Raw genomic sequence first — 20030 nt, forward strand, 5'->3', positions numbered from 1 at the left:
TTGCTATCAGAGCCAAGTTTGTCGAATTGAAGCGAATCGATGGTGACGGAAGAAGTAAAAGTGAAAATCGACAAATTTGAGAGGAAGGACTTTGGTTTCTGGAAGATGCAGATTGAAGACTATCTATATCGGATGAAGCTGCACTTGCCCTTGTCCGGGGAGAAACCAGAGACAATGAAGCAAGCTGATTGGGAATTGCTAGATAGACGAGCGCCGGGTGTTATTCGAGCGACGTTGGCTCGTAACGTCGCGTTTAATATCGTCAAAGAAAAGACCACTACGGGTTTGCTGAAAGCCCTGTCGGATATGTACGAGAAGCCTTCTGCGATCAAGAAGGTTTATTTGATGCGACGTCTGTTTAATTTGAAGATGAGAGAAGGTGCATCTGTTGCTAATCATATCAATGAATTCAATGTGATCGTTAGTCAATTGAGTTCAGTTGATATTGACTTTGAAGATGAGATATGTGCTTTCATTCTATTATCCTTATTACCTGATAGCTGGAATACTACTATTAATGCTATTAGTAATTCCTCTAGGTCAACAAGTTTGACGTTTGATGGTATTCAAGATTTAATTCTAAGTGAGGACATCCGTAGAAGAGAATCTGGCGTATATGTATCTACTGCTTTAGTATGTGAAAATAGAGGAAGAACCGATACTCATGGTAGTAGAAGTAGTATGAACTCGAATAGACGCTGTCGGTCTATGCCCGGTGGTCTTGTCTGTTGGAACCGTGGCAAGAGAGGACATCTTAGAAGAAATTGCTTTAAGCTAAAAAACGAAACGGGTAAGGGAATTAGAGTTGATTCTACAGATGATGTTGCAGGTGTAGGCGATGATCCCGATAGTGTCGATAGGGTCTTGTCTATCATCGAGAATTCGTCATTTGACGGATGGATTATGGATTCTGGTTGTTCTATTCATGCTACACCAAACAAGAACTGGTTTGCTACTTATCAGTGCACGAATAGTAGTAAAGTGCAATTGGGGAACAACGCTGAATACGATATTGTGGGTGTTGGTGATGTTAAAATTAGGATGCATAATGGTATTGTGAGAACATTGACTGGAGTAAGACATGTTCTAGAATTGAAAAAGAACTTAATTTCCTTGGGTTCCCTAGATTCATTTGGATGTAGGTATTCTTCACAAGGTGGAGTTATGAAGGTTGTTCGAGGTACCTTGGTGATAATGAAAGGAATCAAGCATGGTGCCCCGTATGAACTTCAAGGTGAGACATTGACAAGTTTCGCTCCGAAGACGTCGGTATCCGTTCGAGAGTCTAACGATCGCTCGAGGAAGACTTGGGTGACATGATCGAAGCACAAGTTTGATCTTGTTGTCGGGAATACATGATCGAGAGCTTTGATTGAGACGGAGAGCGGTAAGTCGATCAAGCATGTGCGAACCGACAATAACATGGAATCTTGCTCAAAGCTAGTAAATAAATTCTGCATGATAAAGGGCATAGTAAAACACCGCACTATTGCCGGTAGACCACAACAGTTTGCAGAATTGATGAGCAGAACATTACTAGGGATGGTCCATAAAATGATCTCTAGTGCTGGCATGGCTAGGAGAATTCTAGCGGATGCGCTTGGTATGACGAACTACCCGAAGAATAGATCTCCATCGATTGCGATCGAATATCGGACTCTCGAAGAAGTGTGGTCGGGTAACGTTGTTGATGATTCTATTTTTAGAATGTTTGGTTGCCCGTGTTATTATCGAGTAAGTGATGGGAAGCTCGATGTGAGGGCAAGGTGCATATTCCATGGCTATGCGCGAGGTGAGTGGGGTTATCGGTTGTGGTAGCCGAATATAAATTCACCTATTCGTAGCAGAAAAGTTACCTTTGACGAGTTTCCAGTACTTCGGGCTAGGAGTGTTTGTGGCAGTATAAATACAAATCTGAACGGTGTTCGGTTTGAGGTGGAGTTGCAACCGGAAACTCCCGAGGTAGTGGATACTAGCGTGGTAATCGACACAGATGGTGCTTGTAGTGAGGTGGAGCCTATAGAGCCAACGGTTGATGTAAGCGCTAATATTGACAAGGTACGTATTCGATCTTCCGACGGATATGGATGCAACGGTGGTTTTACTTTATCCGTGGTTAAGGAGCTTGTATCAAAAAGTCTTTATGGAGCAGTTAAAGGTGCATATTCAGTTGGTATTCTGATGAGGTCCATGGTTATGGCGAAGTTCAAGCGCGACTTAGACTTGGTTGATATCTGTGGCAGTTGAGCCCATTAGGGCTGTGGGAGAGTAGTAGCGATGGAGTTCGGATACTAGCGAAGCGATTGGACTTGACTCAAATGTCGAGCCAAGGTGGAGATTGTTAAAATATATCTCGAGTTTGAGCCCCGTGGACAAAATCCGTGAAATTTTCTGAGATATGTGTACGCCGTGGAAAGCACAAATTCCTATTTGGTGTTAATCCAAGTCATAGAAAGAAGTTGTCTCCATGTTGGTATCAAGATAAGGATGCAAGTCCTATTGGATATTCATTGGTATTTATATACTGGATATACTTTGTTGTTTGAAGTTAGCGAAGGAAACTAAAAGATATTAGTTTTCAAATCAGATTCGGCTTCATAGTGGACTTGGCTACATATATCTGTATGGGTTAATGATTTGTCTTAATGCAAAGAAAGATACGCATAATTATATTTGAACTCCTACAATCTTTGGACTAATGCTGAAAAGTCCAACATGGACTTGAATTGGAGGAGTATTCGGTTCTTTGGCGGTGACAAAATAATTCAAGGAATTGTTTTATTGTGGGTCTTGCTTTACGTATATAAAGCAAGTAATGCCGTGGCCGTAATTATATAGCTTGAAGCGCCGTCTCATCGTTGAGTGCTTGAGAGGGTTTACATTCGTTGGTTTTGTTCGCCAAATTACATCAAGAATTCAAGTGTCGAAGCCGATTAAATCTTGAGGTTAGATTTGTGTAATTCCTTTGTGAGATTGAGAGATTATTTCACTAGGAATTATGGGCTAAACACTGTGTGCGTTTTTTGAATGTAATTGGGGCTTGGGAAACACTGTGAGTGTTTGAGTTACTCGCTTTGATCTGTAATCTCCGTGTATCGCTCGTTCTATAGTGAAATTCATTGCTGCTCTCCCCGTGGACGTAGGTCTCTACGACCGAATCACATACATCTGGTGTCCGATTTATTTTCTTGTTCTATCTATTTATTGTTCGATCGCTTGCGCGTCTCTTAATATATTATTGCAAATGGCTTGTCGAAAAGAAGAGGAGATACAAGATCCCGACATGTTAGCCATCGGGAAAGAGATTGCTAGAAAGTGCTCTGGAGTTCCACCGGTTGTTCGGACCGTTGGGAGTCTACTATTCTTCAAGAAAACTAAATTGGAATGGTTACATTTCAAAGAAAAAGAGCTCCCTGAAGTGTCTCAAAGGGAAGACCGCATAATGTCTATTCTTAGGCTAAGTTATTATCACCTGCCTTCACATTTGAAACAATGTTTCGCGTTGTGTTCATTATTTCCCAAAGATTATGAGATAAAGAAGCAAACTTTGGTTAATCTTTGGGTTGCAGAAGGATTTATAGAGCCATCAAATAGAAGTCAGCATTTAGACGATATTGCTCATGGTTATTTTATGGATCTACTTTGGAGTAACTTCTTCCAAGATTTTCAAAGAGATCCATTCACGGAAGTGGAGACTTGCAAGATGCATGATTTGATGCATGATCTAGCCTGCTTAGTTGCAGGGACCGAGTGTTGGGTGGCATGGGATGACACAAAATCTGTGCTGAAAAGAACTCGTCGTATATCTCACGGTTTAACTTTCAATGTAATAGGTGAACTTCCAATCTCACGCTTCAGAGCAAGCACACTGAGAACATTTTTTTCTGTTGTGCCAAAACCTATGTATGGGGAAATGGAACAAAGAGAACCAACAAGTGAAGCAGATTTACGCCTAATCATTCAAAGTTGCAAGAGCTTGCGCATCTTGGATGTGTATGCCACAAATGTCAAGAAGGTGCCAAGGTCCATTTGTAAGTTGAAGCATCTCACCTATCTCGATTGCTCTCACAATAGTGCACTCAAACGGCTTCCTGACTCCATTACTAGATTGCAGAATTTGCAAACACTTAATCTTTACGGTTGTTCTGCCCTTGAAGAATTGCCAAGGGGTATAAGGGAGTTAGTCAGCTTTCGAAATTTATACATAGATGATTGTCAGAAACTTAGTTATATGCCATGTGAACTGGGGCAGTTGAGTTCTCTACATAGGCTAACGCATTTCATTTTGCCCAAAGATAAAACTCTTGCGAAGAATTATTGCGGACTTGGGGAACTAAATGGGCTTAATAACATCCGGGGAAGCCTTAGCATTGAAAATTTGAAACACGTATCAGATGTAGTAGCAGAATCCAAGGCTGCAAACTTGATAGGAAAGTCTTCTCTGGAATCTTTGGAACTCCACTGGGGCTATCTCGAATCTGATGATGCAGTTACTAGGGATAGGGATGAAGCTCTACTAGATGGACTAAGGCCGCACTCAAACCTGCAGAAGTTGAAGATCGACGGATATGAAGGTGAGAGCTTTCCAAGGTGGATGATGAACAGCCTTGTCATTTCCTTGCCAAATTTAGTTGAGGTAAGCTTCTACTGTTGCGGAAGATGTGAACATCTGCCTCACCTTGGCCAACTACCTCACCTCAAGTCTTTATGGATATGGGGGCTGCCTGAATTGGAATATATTTAGTCAGACCATTCATCCACTTTAACATTTCCTAGTCTATTAAGCTTACATATTGGTTACTGGGAAAACTTGAAAGCCATGCCACTAGTTCCACACCTTGAGGAGTTGATGCTGAGCAAGGTCAATCCAGAGTTGATAAGTCAGATCTTCGGCTTTACTAAGCTGAAGAAACTCTTTATCTTGAGTTTCTAGAGTGTTTGCCTGAGAAGTGTTTCCAAAGCCTCACTTCGCTCGAACATCTTAGCATCAATGAACGTCCTCGGTTAAGTTCCCTCTCACGCGGGATGCGACATTTATCGAACCTGAAGCAACTTTATATTTGGGCATGTGAGGAGCTTGATTTATCCAAAGACGAAAGCGGCAACATCTTGGATTTGCAAGTGTTAAAGAACCACAACCAACTGCTCTAAAAGCTTAAGCTTGTAGAAGAAGGCATGGTTTAATATTTATATATTCCAACACTCCCCTTCACGCTTAGCCCTAGGCAAAGACCGGACTAAGCGTGGAAATATTCAAATGGGGAGGCAAATAGAACACTCCCCCTCACGCTTAGCCCTAAGGCAAAGACCAGACTAAGCGTGGAAATATTCAAATGGGGAGGCAAATAGGGGCCTGGAAAGATTTGAACTCAAGACCACCCGCTACGATACCATGTTAAAGAACCACAACCAACTGCTCTAAAAGCTTAAGCTTGTAGAAGAAGGCATGGTTTAATATTTATATATTCCAACAGCAAGGACTCAAGAGTCTTTGGTCCGTGGACATCCGTTGCGTTCCCAAACTAGCATCTCTCCCGCAGTGGCTTCTACAGCTCAGCGATCTCCATCTTCTTTCCATTAGAAACTGCTTAAATCTGAAGGCATTACCAGAGCAGATCGAGGCCCTTCAATCACTTCAATGGCTTGAAATCATCCGGTGCCCCTCGTTGACATCATTACCTAAAGGAATGCGGGGGCTTGCATCCCTCAATCACCTAAGAATCGCAGGTTGCATGGATTTGGAGGAGAGGTGCAAAGAAGACGCAGGCGAGGACTGGTACAAGATTGCTCATATCCCGCACGTATCTCACCAGCTCCGATCTTATGACTAGGAATTCTTCACTTTTCTTCTGCAGGTATGTGGACATTTTTTCCCAGATTCTACATGTATAATTCTGTTCGAACTGTGCTTCGGTAATCGATTTTATTGGGGACTATGGACAGATCGCTGACCGGTTGCCGGTTGGGACACATTGACGTCCACGTAGGTCCTTCAAGATCAAATATTTCTTCAACTCTGTGTTCACGTAGGAATCAAATCCTTGTTCGCACAAGGAAGCTGAAGAATCATCCGGCCGCGGGTTGAAAGAAAAGGATTGCTTTGTTTGGTCATTTGGCCCGCTTTGGACTTGGTACGGCTGGATGAATGCATTTGTTTTCACGTTGCGTTGGTTATGTTTTCCAGTTCCTGAAACCTGTGAATGAATTTGGGAGCCAGGCTTTGATCCACCATTATGATATGCTCCATAATGGGCTGTGTGTATTTCAAAATGAATCCATGTTATATAAAATCATTAGTTTCTTATAACCCAAAAAAAAATAAGTAAATACATTTGCAGAAGGTGCATTTCTAAGGATATATTTGGTAACAATTCTGTTTCCAGAAATAATTCTTGAGGAAAAATGATATTTTCTAATTCTGTTGAAGAGAACAATGAATTTTTTTCTTTTGATTTCTTGTTTCTATTCCAAATATGTTCTTTAGCTACTAATCTGTTCTTGAAAATAGAAAAATCAACTGATGGTATCAAACAAGTTTTTATTTTCATTTTTTTTTCTATTCTCGGAAACAAAACAATGGGAATAAAAAAAAAATATTGTCGTGTGATTGGAGGCCATTGCTTTACCATTAATCCATCAAAATCATAAAAATCCTGTTTAGTTCACATCATACGATTATATCAAAATATATTGTTAGTAGATATGTACCTTTTTTTAGCTCGGCTACGTGGAGGTCCATGAATACCCTAAAAACTCAGGTCTTTGGCGTGAAGGTGGTCTCGACAAAGAGCGGTTGCATGTAGTTGGTGCGATTTGAAAAAGTGATAGCTTCTGAGCTAAAAATCCCCCGGTACCCCAAACAATCGGGCCAGTTTTGCACTTTTATCACGTGATTTTAACCAACGGTCTTAGGCTAATAGATGTGTCTTGCCAAAGTCCGAGCGGTAAAGAGAGTTCATCTAGCTTGAAATCAAACCAACAAAAGCATTAGACAAAGGAAATGAAAGTATGGTCATCTTGCACAAGTATACTTTGGTATCTCCACTATTCTTGATTGTTTATCTCCTATCCTTTGATTTGTTGTACAATGGTACTTCATGCTTCTTTACTCTTTGTTCGATATTATGAATCTTTTTATCTCTATCGTTTATAACCGGATCTTCACTTATACTGATTTTTTCAATAGGGCTCGCACCTGTCTAATGTTCATTTGTTATCGCTCTTAATTTAAATTTTTAGGTGTTTGTTTTAACCTCTCGATCCGTATAGAATGATACTCAACCTGATAATTATTCAAGCATTTAATGGCCTTTTGTACCTCTGCGCAACGCAACGACTCGTCGTTTCAAGTGTTCTTGGATCAAGCTTCCAACAGTGGTCGTCCGCTCCATGATTCATCCACCGGTTCGTCCCTCATTCCCAACCGTTTTCAAGTTCTTTCGCCTTCTCTCCCAATCCGGCGGAGCTAATCGCAGCGTGGAAGAAGACTCCGAAGACATGCCCACCACTGGTTGCAGCATCCGAGCTCTCTGGATCCTCAACAGCCACGACGCTGTCGTCTTCTCCAGGTCCGCGCTCTCGTCGGGTTTATGTGTTTGCATCCGAACTGTCGGTGGGGTTACCAGTCATTTTTCGATTGGATAATGCTGGTTATAGCGAGACTGGTCTACGAATTTGGTTTTCAAAGTGGTTCATGGGGCAGAGACCTGTTGGCCGCTTGCTACGACCCAATTCTTGGATTTTTTGCAAAAGCCCGAGTAGTGTTGACCTTAGTGCTTTCTTGAATGGATTGAGTCAGGGAACCACAGCAGTGACAAAACCATCTCCCCGCAACGCGTCGAGCTATAGAGCGCCAGGCCTAGTGCTGTGGATTGTTTACTGATGGGGGTTTTATGTTTCTTCTTTTGACTGGATGTGATGACAGGAGGTTTCCGGTGGTGGAGAAACGGTGGCGGGCGGCTTGCAAAAGTGAGAACGAGCACAACGGCGGTAGTTTCGATGGTGGGGCATTGCCATATTTGCCGTCTGATTCAGAGTTGGCTTCTTCATTTGCAGAGAGAAAGAAGAGGTTTGTCAATATGTCAATACAATGAGTTGAGAGCTTCTTGGTATTTTACTCGATGAGTTTGCTTCGATGTGTGCTTATATTCTACACAATTATATTATTTTCCTACGTCGAAACTGCATTCGCATGTTGTTCGCTGATAATAGCCTCTAGGAACAGTCATTTGCTCATTATATCTCTGTCTTGTCTTCCAAAATTGACGCTTGGCCTTTGTTCCCTTAAGTTGATATAACATTGGCTCATAATTTGCATAGTAAGGAACGTGAATGTTTAGTGGATGCTAGAGTCAATCTTGTTTTATTTTTATTTATTTATTTATTTATTTTGGTCGAAGAGCCACTCTTGTTCAAATGCCATGGGTTTCATCATTGAGTATATGAGGAAGTGGTTGCATTTTGAGGAAAAATGCTTTGTGAGAATGGACAAAATAAGTGAGCTTTTGATGTTTAAAATTCGGAGTCAATTTGGTTGTGATCTATTAAAAATATGTGCATCACTCCGTAAAATTATGCACTGGTATTACAGACCCAGTCTAAATATTGATAACTGGATTAGATGGTTATTAGTCTTGCTTAGCTATTGAGAATGCATATTGCAGTTACCTGTTTCTACTCTCATGCCCCTTCAATAGTTTTCTACTAATTTGACATCAACCATCTATGTTTAGAGAAGGATCTGTTCGTGGATTTGGCATACGTGTGTCTCAGTCTGCTGAAGGTTCAGATTCTTGGGTGGATGATCCAGTTACGCGTCATGTCATTAGCATTTACATTAACAAAGAAGAGGCAAGAGAGAATTATCTGTTGTGGCCTTTGATTCTGCATATGAAGAGCCAGTTCTGCATCCTTGTACTGCCTTTGGTTGGGCCTGGACATTTAAATTCATATAAGGAACTATGTAAAAGATCTGATTGTGGCAATGCTGTTGGATGAGTGGATGGGAGTTTATCTTCACTCCTGCTTGATCTTCCATCAGTCACATGGTATGGTAAGTTACTCATTTTCTTAGTTAGTAGACATTAGAAATATCTCTCTCTCTCTCTCTCTCAGTTCTATGGCATCAAACCATCAGTATACTTTGTGCTCTCTTGTTGTGCACTAGTAGTTAATAACCTATTCTTCTTGCTAATATTTCTGTCTAGCCTAACTAGATTGTTCTGTAAGTTAAAGGAAACAATTGGAGAATGCTTTGTAATGGTTAAAATGTTGAATGCAACGTGAAGACTGGTTTTGATAGATGGGAGTGTTTTTCTCATATCATGTTCCATATGGGATATGCCTGAGTTTTATCACCTTCCTTAACCAAAACGAAAAATTTTCTATCACATTGAACGTTCACTGTGATGTCCTATGCATTTGTTCTTTGTGAGGTTCTCCTTTCCAGTCCAGACAGATATAATTCCGATTAACAGGCATAGTTGTGCATTAGGCTTGTAGCAATGGAGTAATTGTCTCCAGATTGTGCTGGTTTGTAATTTATGTCATCGAGAATCATTTACATGCCTTTTCTTTCAGTCTGACTACCCTTGAATTACTGAATCCTATTTGAAGCATCGAATGATGGTGACCCAGCATTATCCATTGTCTCTCCTTTGATGGTTGTTGTATTTTCTCTCATTGGCTATTTGTTTCCTTTTTCTCTTTTTTGCAGTGCATTCATCGTAGCACATGCCATTGGTGACATAATTTCTGGGGATATGGCTGAACCAGAAGTGATTGTGAATGCGTCCCCATCCGTGGGGGGGTTATTCGATTCCTTAACTGGCAGCATAGGTATATCTTCAAGACCAAAGCCTGTGGCCGCACCAGTTGCATCTTCAGCTCCCTCCAACACTTCTGTTGGTGCTTTCTCATCAGAGGCTATGAAAATTGGTTCAAGGCCATTGGATAAGGACGCACTAAGGACTTATATTAGTAGCTCGATGCCCTTTGGTCAGTGATGTTTACTCCGCTTATGACAGCCACTTTTGTCACCTTTTTCTTCTGAACTGTGCTTTTCATCTTTCTAGGATTGGCTAATGGTTTATTCGTTTCTATTCTTCAAATATAGGTACACCTTCGGATCTCAATGCTTCCAATATTTTCACTATCAAGCTTAATGGATTTTCTTCAGCAGATCTGCCTCCTGCAGATGTCAAACAGCCTGCATGGAAGCCGTATCTTTACAAGGGGAAGCAGAAAATACTTTTTACTATTCATGAAACTGTCGCTGCTGCCTTGTATGATCGTGATGAAATTCCAGATAGCATTTCAGTTTCAGGTCAGGTTAATTGCCGAGCAGAATTAGAAGGACTGCCTGATGTGTCTCTTCCTTTGATAGGACTAAATAGCAGTCGCATTGAGTCATTATCATTCCATCCATCTGCTCAAGTTCCGGAACAGGGTATGGATAAACAGTCTGTGATGTTTTCACCACCGTTGGGTAATTTTGTTCTGATGCGTTATCAAGCAACCTGTGGGCTTGGACCTCCCATAAAGGGATTCTATCAATTGTCGATGGTTTCGGAAGATGAAGGTGCATTTTTGTTCAAACTAAGTTTGATGGAAGGTTACAAGGCTCCTTTGACCATGGAATTTTGTACTCTGACAATGCCTTTTCCTAGGAGAAGGATTGTCTCTGTGGATGGAACTCCTTCAGTTGGAACTATTTTAACTACAGAGCATTCCGTTGAGTGGAAAATTTTAGTAAGTGGACGAGGTCTTGTTGGAAAAAGCATTGAAGCTACCTTCCCAGGGACAGTTACGTTTGCACCGTGGCAAACTCAAAGGTTCCCTTTTACGAAATCGTTTTCTGGAAGCATGGAAGAGGAAGATAGTGATGTCGACACAGAACCCACCAATAACATGGTCAATGTGGAGGAATTTCTGATGAAGAAAATGACCAAGGATCTCCCTCCAGTTGATTTGGAGGAACCATTTTGCTGGCAGGCATACAATTATGCTAAAGTATGAATGTCTTGTTTCACTTGGATGTTAGTTTACGCAGTTTATTTTCTTGTGATGCATCATGCATTTACGGTTTCATGTATGTGGCTCTGTGTGCATTGACAAAAGCCACTCCTTTCTTATAAAGTGGAGTTCACTGGTCGTCTTTTCTTCTGCCAAGATAAACCCTACTCACTCTATGCAGAATAGGTATTCATGAAATGGTTTTCTTAGCTTAGTATTGTTTGTCTATGTGAAACTGTGTCGGTCCACTCTTGACGGTACTGGGCTGTTCAGCCAATTATACTTGTTTGTGGTGTGAATGGAAAAGGGAACTCATTCATTGGTGAACCACTTATGCAACCAATCCCATGCGTTTTCTGTTAGATATGTGAGGTGGGGAATTAATCATAGAGAAGCCTTGCTGCAGATGTCATAGAGTTAGCATGCCAAAAAAATAGTTTGCCACCAGTAATTTGGTTGAAGATTATTCAAGATGTTTTGTTAGGTTTATCGTTGATGCACTACTAGTGCTTGATTCTGCATCCCATTTTCTACACATATTTATCTCTGGCAACTGATGTGGGAAATTCTGTTATGAGCTATTGTTTGCATGATCACAGGTGTCTTTCAGAATTGCTGGGGCACCATTGTCTGGGATATCCATTGATCCTAAATCTGTAAGTTTCTTTTCAACACCTTGCTAACTCCTTTTTTTTTTTTTTTTGGGTCGAAGCTAACTCCTTTTGGCTTACAGTAGAAAAGTGACTTTTTTGCTCTCCTGCTGCAAAAAGTTTGGTGTACCTGTAAGATTCTAGTTTCGGGGAGAGGTGCAGAAATGTAATGCGTGCTTTTTGAAATACCTCTTCAAAAATGTATAATTTCATTCTTTTGTGGTCGTCATGTACTACATAGTTGAATTTTCAATCGAGAGATGTGCATGGCTTGGCATGTCTGTCTTATACATGTTCTTCTACGAGGCAATGTGAGATTGGAATGGGCTGTGTCTGAATGAATCTGAATCATATTCTACACTAGGCAGCTATTTTGGCTGTTCAATTTGGAAAAGCTGACTTTATCTGCCCATTTGTAGTTTTCAATTACCGGAGAAGACTGGCACTTGAGTTTTACTGCTGTTTGCAGATAGGGGACTTTTAAATATTCCTTTATTCTCTTTTAGATTCATACTGAACTTTAGAGGATGAGCAGCTAAAAAATGTTCTCTAATTTTTAGTCAAATAGTAGGTCTTCCTTTTCAATATTGTGAGGCATAATATATAGCCACAATGTTTTCGCTTTTTATCATGTCTTCCATAAATGCAGGTGAGCATCTATCCTTCTGTTAAAGCACCAGTGGAGTTCTCAATTCAGGTAGCTGACCTCTTCTTATCAAAAACTTGAAATTGGTTTTTTGTTTTTCCAATTTGCTTGAGCGGGCCAGAGTGTAATGAAAAGAAAATTAATTGACATTTTTTTCAAACATTTGATTCAGGCCAGAACTATCAGTATCGAAGCAAAATGAACATCTTTAGGCTATTTGTGGACTTCCTCATCACTATATCTTGATTAAACTGTGTCATTGTTACTGTAATGATGAGGCTTTTCAAGTTTATTGATGCCCCTGTTAGACTTCAGTGAATCATCTGCTAGCACACTGTTTGACTTTAACCTCTTGAGGGTTCAAACTCACAACAATGGACAGTAGTGTTGTTTGTCAATGGACATGTAATGCATGGGTATGCAATACCAGTCAGAAAGTGGATCTGATGATATGGTTTACCAAAAACCTGTAAATATAAGTGGTTGGAGAAGGCAATTTTAAAAAAGATATATGCTCTTTTGTCTACCAAAGTAATGCATTCCCTTTGTGACATACCCAAGATGACATGAAGGAAAGACAGTTTGCTACTCAGTCGATTTCCTGGCAAATGACGGAACACTGACCTTTTGTGGAACGTGATCAGACATGAAAGTTTGCTTTGTTCATCTTTTCGGGCCTCAAAACTTCTTCAAACGGCAATCAATTTTTTAAAGGCGTGTTCTTCATATTTTTCAATTTCTTCTGTTGCATTCTTGTTTACTTGCTTATAACAGGTGACTGCTGGGGATTATATATTGTGGAACACCTTGGGCAGATGTCCCTCTGTAGCAATGCCAAAATAGATGGAAGTCATGTGAAAGCTGTGGATTGCTTACTGCCTTTCACGACTGTTGTGTGAGAACTCAGAAGGAACTTTGACATTGGACCTACAGGTGTTATTTCATTCATGCTGAACCTAGTTATCTGACTGAATGGAACACAAACAGACTTGGACCTTGTCTAGGACTTTCAATTAATTACAGTCATGGAGATGTCTAATATGTAGTGTTGTCCATTAGCTTTTAAATTGGTTTGGTTAGATAAACTTTTGTCGATTAAGATTGCAGTGTTGCTTTCATTATTCATTTTTGCCTTTCGAGAAAGTTTGTGAGATTACAAACTCTGAAACATTGTTCAAGAGGATTGAGCTAACAAGAGCTTCTATTTAATTCAAGCTTTTGGTTTTTTCCATGTTGTCTAGAGTGAAGAAAAAGTTTTCAAGTTAAAAGTGTTTAATCCACTTGTATAATTTTCTCCATCAACATGAGTTTTGATAGACTGGTGTCTATTTTAGCAAATGTCATTCGTGGTAATTAACAAGAAGATGACATTGAACATTTTGAAGTAGTTAAGGGATCTTGAACCAATTGAAAGTATGATATTGCACACTGGATTAAAATTCACGAACTACTGGTGTCATTATCCCAATTTTGTCTTGCCGTTAGTTTTGATCATATAGAACTAGAGAAAAAAAGAATGGTGTAAAATTAAACGACCACTGTGAAAAGAAAAATCAGAGCAAATCTTGTGTTTCTGTGCATGAAGATGATTATAATGCCAAGTTTTGGTTCAAGTAGTGATCATGCTTGAGGCTTGAGGCTTGAGGCTTGAGGCTTGGTGGCTGTGACTCTGCATTCCGTTCTTTTGCATGCTTGCACTTCTATATATGATTATATGTAGTGTATCTAGTGCATTGCAGAAATAATCTAACTGTTTTAGAAAATACCAACTTTACCGTACTCACTTGTGTGCTTTGGTTACAATATGATTTGCGCATGTTGTATTCTTTGATCAGAAAACATGTGCAATTGATTTGTGAAGTCACTTCGCAAATCAATTTTTTTCTGGTGTCTTTCCTAGGCCATTAGCCCTGAATGTCTCGCTTTCTTTCCTGTTCCTCTGTTGTATCGAGTGCATATCATCGACTATAATCATAGGTTTTCTATTTGAAAGGATGCGTGAAATTTCACATAGTTAAATTTTCAAGGATGTCGAAATTGTCGTGTTTTTGTTAATTCATCAATCACCATATGGTCCTCAATTTTATCGGTTCCCGATTCAGTGCTTAAAGTCTAAAAGTTTGTCATATTAGTGACTGAAATATTTGTTCTGCGTCATCTTTTGGCCTCATTTTGGAAGAATGCTACTCATGATCTTTTTTCATGTGATAGAACTGGCAATTGTAGCTTAGCAGAAGTGACAAAAGCCAGTTGACCCATTTCCAATACATATATTTGGGGTGCATTTGTTTTATCTAGAGAAAAATATTTGCCATAAAAATAATTTCCGATGAAAATGGTTTGTTTTTATTTGTTTGATGATTTAGGAAAAACATTTTCTTGATGCCAGAAGGTAAATTTCGACTCATATATTTGGGACTGGGTTGTAACTGGGTCGTTATACATTTGAAGGGCTAGCTGACAATGGGTTTAAAATATTGAAGTCCAACGAGAGTGAGTCATAAATGGTTTTCTAAACGAGATCTTCCCCCACAAACTCTTCTGTCTCGTGGAAGTCAACATGGTGTGATGGGGAGCAAAGAGATAGCATTGGCAGCCAGATTCTCCTTAGGTCCCTTTTTTTTTCGTCTTAGTTCTTTTTTTTTTTTGTATACTTTTTTTTCTTAGATAAATTGTGTATTAATATTTAAATAATCAAATTAGTTTCTAATTACCGCATTGCAAAATTCTCCATATCATTACGTATATAAAATCTGCCATATCAATTAGATTCTTTGACCCAAAAAAAAAAAAATTAGATTCAAAATTCGACCAAAAAAAAAAGGATCAAATTACCACACTTTTTCACCATTCATTCGTGGAGCCATCCATTCTTAAGGAACGTGTATTAGTTCATGGAATCATCCATTCTTCAAATGCAACAATATAAGGAGAAAAAAACATACTAAAAATGAATCCGAGATGGGCTAGGTATGGGTTGGTTGAGAAATTTGCATTACAAATAAATTAGTCAAATTGGATTGAATAAGTCGGTTTGGATTGGACCATTTATGATCCAACCCACCTGTTTGACGAGCCTATCAAAGGGTAAATCTTTTTTTCCAAACCCAAGCTTGCTTTTAGTCCATGAAAGACGTTTTTTGTAGGTTGATTAGTTTTTCGTCATTGAAATATCGGAAAGTCGAAAAAACCGTTTTCTAGAAATATTTTTCTTCAAACAAGTGGACCCTTAATCACGTACTTTTGTTGCAAGGTTCGGCCACCTAGAAAAAGGCCTGGTTTCGCCACCAAAAACAATGGAGAAAAAAGTTGGCTAAGGCTCTGATGAATTTATCAAGGATGGGCCACCCTTGGATCTAGTTGATTACTTAGGACTTAGGAGGCTTAGGGGGAAAACAGGATCTATAGAGTGAGTTGTTAACACTAGATTTTAGGAATTGGAGTGAAGCTGCAAAATCCTTAGGGTAAATTATGCTTTTCCTCCCCAAGTATAAGGTGATAGAATGGCTCACGTTCTGCAAAAAACTTCCCCTATTTTTGTGTGAAAATAGGAAAAACATCACCAAAGTAGGTGGATGGCTTGGAAGAGGAATTGCAAAAACCGAGTTTGAGAACATGGGCTTTTGTTTTTTCCTTATAGTTTAGATAATCCAATACCTTAATCTACACTTCTATATCAACCAAAGATGATCTCTTACTTTTAAGGAGTCTCCACCATTTTCACAAATAAATTTTATTACTTATGTTGCAAATATTGTGTCCATAGACAAATGCCTAGATTTATTATTTCATCTCTCAGATATTTTAATAGCAAAACTTCGAATTTGTTCTATCCTATAACAACGTTAACAAAAGATTTCGAATCTTGAAATCTGTACCTACACATATTTGCAATTCCAATGTATTGCGCATTCATAATTTAAATATTTCGTAGAAAACCAATTTTGCTTAATCTTTCGTATTTCAATTTTTTTTTTTTTACACACATAACACCTGTGCACATTTGCTAGTCTGATTTAAAAGGAACATGGGCATATTTCCCTATAGTTTAAATCATCCAATAACTTAATCTAAATATAAAAGAGCTAGACCAGCTAAGACAATCGACGCCTTCAAAGAATAGCATACTCTTTTTCATCATGAAGTTTTTGGAGAGATTCCCAAGTGACATGCAATCATACTTCCAGCATTTAAACAAGTTGCATCTTAAAAATGTGGGCTTTTCGCCAAAGTCTATCAGTACCAAAGATTCCATTCCATTAGAAGATCGAATTTGCCAGACAAATTAGGACCTCAAAATTAGACAAAGAACTACATGGCGCATGCGAATTTTATAAGAAAGAAAGGGTAAATGTTGTTGTTGTCTCCTTACTTTTCATGCTCATACCATATTTACTGCACATACAGTAGATGGACAAGTACATTTACATGGGTAATTGATCTTCCTTGATTAGCTAGATCAGGCTCCAAATACCGGATGTGATAATTTGTTTATCCTGAGTCACCTGAAGTTTCCTCCCACCTCTCTCTCATATTTGCACATGGGTCGCCATCCTCGAGTGACCACCTGCAGGCGACCTCTCTCTTTCTCTCTCTCTCTCTCTAACTTAACTTAACTGGTTCTTTTTATTTTTTAAATTCCTATCCTTAGTGCACCAAACACTTGATGGTATTATCTATGTTCACATGTGCAATCCTTGGATTTATTTTAATGGGATCTTATTATTTCTCCTCGCATTCTAATCCCTGTCCTGATGGATGTGCTTGGGTGTAGACAGCATATGTCCTAGATCTTTATCCAGTATTGACAAGATATAGTAAAAGGATTGAAAGGATCAAAATCGGGAAAAAGGAAATGAACTGGATGGAGCTCGACAAACTGGGAAAAGGAAGAGGAAAGAATTGGAGATTGGCAACTACATCGCATTAATGGTCATCGTTGTTATGGGACGACATGCACTTTCCACGTGATCTCTCTATGTCTCGTCGCATCAATCGACCCTGACTATGACTTTAAACACAACCGCCAAAGTGGTGGTAGTCGTGTGTCAGTGACTTCCTTAAGATAGGATACGGCCATTTCTGCCTGTATATTCTATGTTTTTGCCAGCAAAAAAATTAATTTAAAATGTCCGGATGATGTCTATAGATTTGATGAATCAAAATGGAGCCCCGATTTTTCTCTATGAAGATCCAGTAAGCTTCATTGCTTTGTAATAAGATGATTTTCAAGCCAGTGAAATTCCACACTAATATCGAGAAATTACTGTCGAACAAGACATTCTAAATGCCAAGTTGAGGAATAAGAATAGCTGCAGTAGGTATATCATCTTTATAATATTCGTTACTTCATAGAAGCTGTCCAATTTCTTTGTAAAGAGTGAGTACTTCAATAACTCTTTCATATCTGATGAGTGCCGTAAAAGCTTTAAACAGTGAAAACTACGATAGATTAGGGGAACAAAATCGTGTTTTACATTAGGAGCATCCTCGGTGCACTTATTAACGATACTTAATAAGTATATATGTCATCTTCAATACATAACAAGAGAGAAATTATGTCGAAAATCACAAAATTTCTTGATGTTTAAGTAGTGGTATGGAGACATGTTTGATAAAATCGATTATAAAAACTCCTGGGGCACGCCAACAGTCCTTAATAAGTAGACTCTCAAAACAGGGACCATTAAGGGAAACATTACCAAATCCTTTCTAGTTTTAGAAAACATCAAATGCAATCATTTGACTCGTACAATTGCAATCTAATTCGTCGGGCCAAAAGTACTTTGGAAAATTCGTTTGATAGTTCCAAGATGTCACCCCCCCCAACCAAAAAAAAATGTATTTAATAATTTAATGTCAGAATTAGATGACAAATCCTATATCTCCGTATAACCTTTATCCACAAGAGCAAGAGACCAACTTGATTTCTTAATTAGTTTCATATTATGGATGAGGATCTGCTGTAAATCTGACATATATATTGTCTAGGAAATGAGTTCAACAATGACTTATTGTTCAATGTTCATCACTCCCATATGCTTTTGAAACTGCAATGTGATCATAGGAGGTGTACAACTAGAGTTTCATTCGCTGCTTTAAGCTATTGGAAAAAAGAAAAGAAAATATTTGGGAGAGTCCCCAGATGTCAGCAATATTCCTTTGGTCCAGAGATCTAATTACACCTAGAGAACTTGTGGGGTCATAATTAGAAGTGATCCGAGCCAAGTCCGTGGTGAGCAACTCAAGATCAATTCATCTGGAGAACTCGAGGAGCATGATGTTTAAACAGAGAGCGGAACTAACGTTGAAAATAAGTGACCCGGTTAAGTAGGTGAAGTTATTTCATTCTAGTTGTGATGGTTAAGTTTTATTTCAATTTCAATTCAAAAGCTTCTTGTAGTTGTGCTTAGACTAAATTTCTTTGGTAAGTACCTTTCATTCAAGATTTAGATGTTTAAGCTTGACCCGCCTGTCAAGATCCAAATACCCTAGTTTTTAACAGCTCAACTAGATATGGCAATTTTACTCAACTCTAAGAATAACGCCAACATGTAAAAATCGAGTTACCAGATTAATTTAGAAATTAATACAACCAAGTTTTCTTTTGCCGGCTAACAATTTGTCCCATCAATGTTTAAACTGGTTTTCCTTAATGCGTTTAGTGTCTATAATATTCTATAATTCAAACTAAAGACAGATGGCCTAGCTGTCAGCTTCAAGAAACAATTAGCAGGAAACGTGTCAAACAAATAAGTGTAGCTGAGATATGCTTCAACCCCATATCCATGTTGGTTTCACAAATGCAATGATTAGAGGTGTACAATTAGAATCTAATTGGCTCCACTAATATATCTTGCGCAAGAGTTCCAAGATGTCAGCAAACAATCTTTTGGTCCATGTCCCAAAATCAACTCTCTCTCTCTCTCATACATTCTGTCTGGAGGAAGAAAAAGGAATCCTAAAAGGGCTGGAAGAAAAAAAAATGGAAAAAAATCTCTGGGGACATGGAATTTCCTCTGAAAAGTTAAGGTACAAGAAAGTGGGATGCATTTTTAGTGCAAATGACAGGGTTTGAAGCAGAGGAGACATGATGGCTTCCATGCTTACATATCCATGCCTGAACCTGACACTATCAGTACTCCAAAAAGCCTCTTTCTCCCTCTATCTCTTCTCCTTTTTAAGGCCCAAATGTGATGTGAGAATGACGCATGGCTCTATGAGCTTTATATTGGCAGCTGGCAAGCCACTTTGGGCAAGACCAAAAGAGTGTTTCGTGGAACGTTGGGAAAGGATTGCCTTTGAACGCAAATGGCAATCATTCTCTTTACGAGATTTATTTCTAGCAAAATTTTTTTTTTTTTTTTAGTTTTTGGACAAATTTCTAAGCATGGATACACGTTTGATAATAACACAAAATTTTTATTTTCAAAACTAAAATTCATTCGATAACAATATAAAATTTCTATGGTTGCCGACCACTCGAATCTCGACCGAGACCGACGTAAGGTGGCCAAAGATCGGAGAATGGCGTCCAACAACCAATAGGAGACCCGTGAATAGTGACGAGCGGATGGCAACCGATGGATGGCGAACGGCAAACGGCAAACGCAAACGCAAACGCAAATTGAGGACCGTAGGCCGGTGGCGAACAACCAGCAACTAGTGGATGGCGAATGGAATAGGCGAATGAGAGCCGGGGGCCGGAGACCAGCAATCGG

At 39.2% G+C, this 20030-nt stretch overlaps 2 protein-coding genes across 2 annotated transcripts; both read left to right on the forward strand.

Moving 5' to 3' along the window:
• Nucleotides 1-3244: 3244 nt before the first annotated feature.
• Nucleotides 3245-5831, forward strand: LOC125315395 (putative disease resistance protein RGA4). Its single transcript, XM_048280102.1, has 2 exons — nt 3245-4636; nt 5475-5831. The coding sequence occupies exons 1-2, from the start codon at nt 3245-3247 to the stop codon at nt 5829-5831; spliced, it is 1749 nt and encodes a 582-aa protein (XP_048136059.1).
• Nucleotides 5832-7314: 1483 nt separating this feature from the next.
• LOC115748471 (AP-5 complex subunit mu-like) lies at nt 7315-13523 on the forward strand. Its single transcript, XM_048280157.1, is given in 9 exon segments — nt 7315-7400; nt 7475-7568; nt 7925-8068; nt 8733-9047; nt 9716-9996; nt 10115-11010; nt 11613-11669; nt 12313-12360; nt 13084-13523. Coding segments are annotated over 8 exon segments (1881 nt in total). The 5' UTR covers nt 7315-7400; nt 7475-7497; the 3' UTR covers nt 13153-13523.
• The last annotated feature ends 6507 nt before the right edge of the window (nt 13524-20030 follow it).

Source organism: Rhodamnia argentea, chromosome 6, assembly GCF_020921035.1.
Source record: "Rhodamnia argentea isolate NSW1041297 chromosome 6, ASM2092103v1, whole genome shotgun sequence".
Classification (NCBI taxonomy): domain Eukaryota; kingdom Viridiplantae; phylum Streptophyta; class Magnoliopsida; order Myrtales; family Myrtaceae; genus Rhodamnia; species Rhodamnia argentea.

Excerpts from the sequence above, each read along its gene's own strand:
- LOC125315395 (XM_048280102.1), top strand. The coding sequence starts at position 3,245 with ATGGCTTGTCGAAAAGAAGAGGAGATACAAGATCCCGACATGTTAGCC. Across the intron at positions 4,637-5,474 it reads CCTTGCCAAATTTAGTTGAG|CAAGGACTCAAGAGTCTTTG; the intron begins GTAAGCTTCTAC and ends ATATTCCAACAG.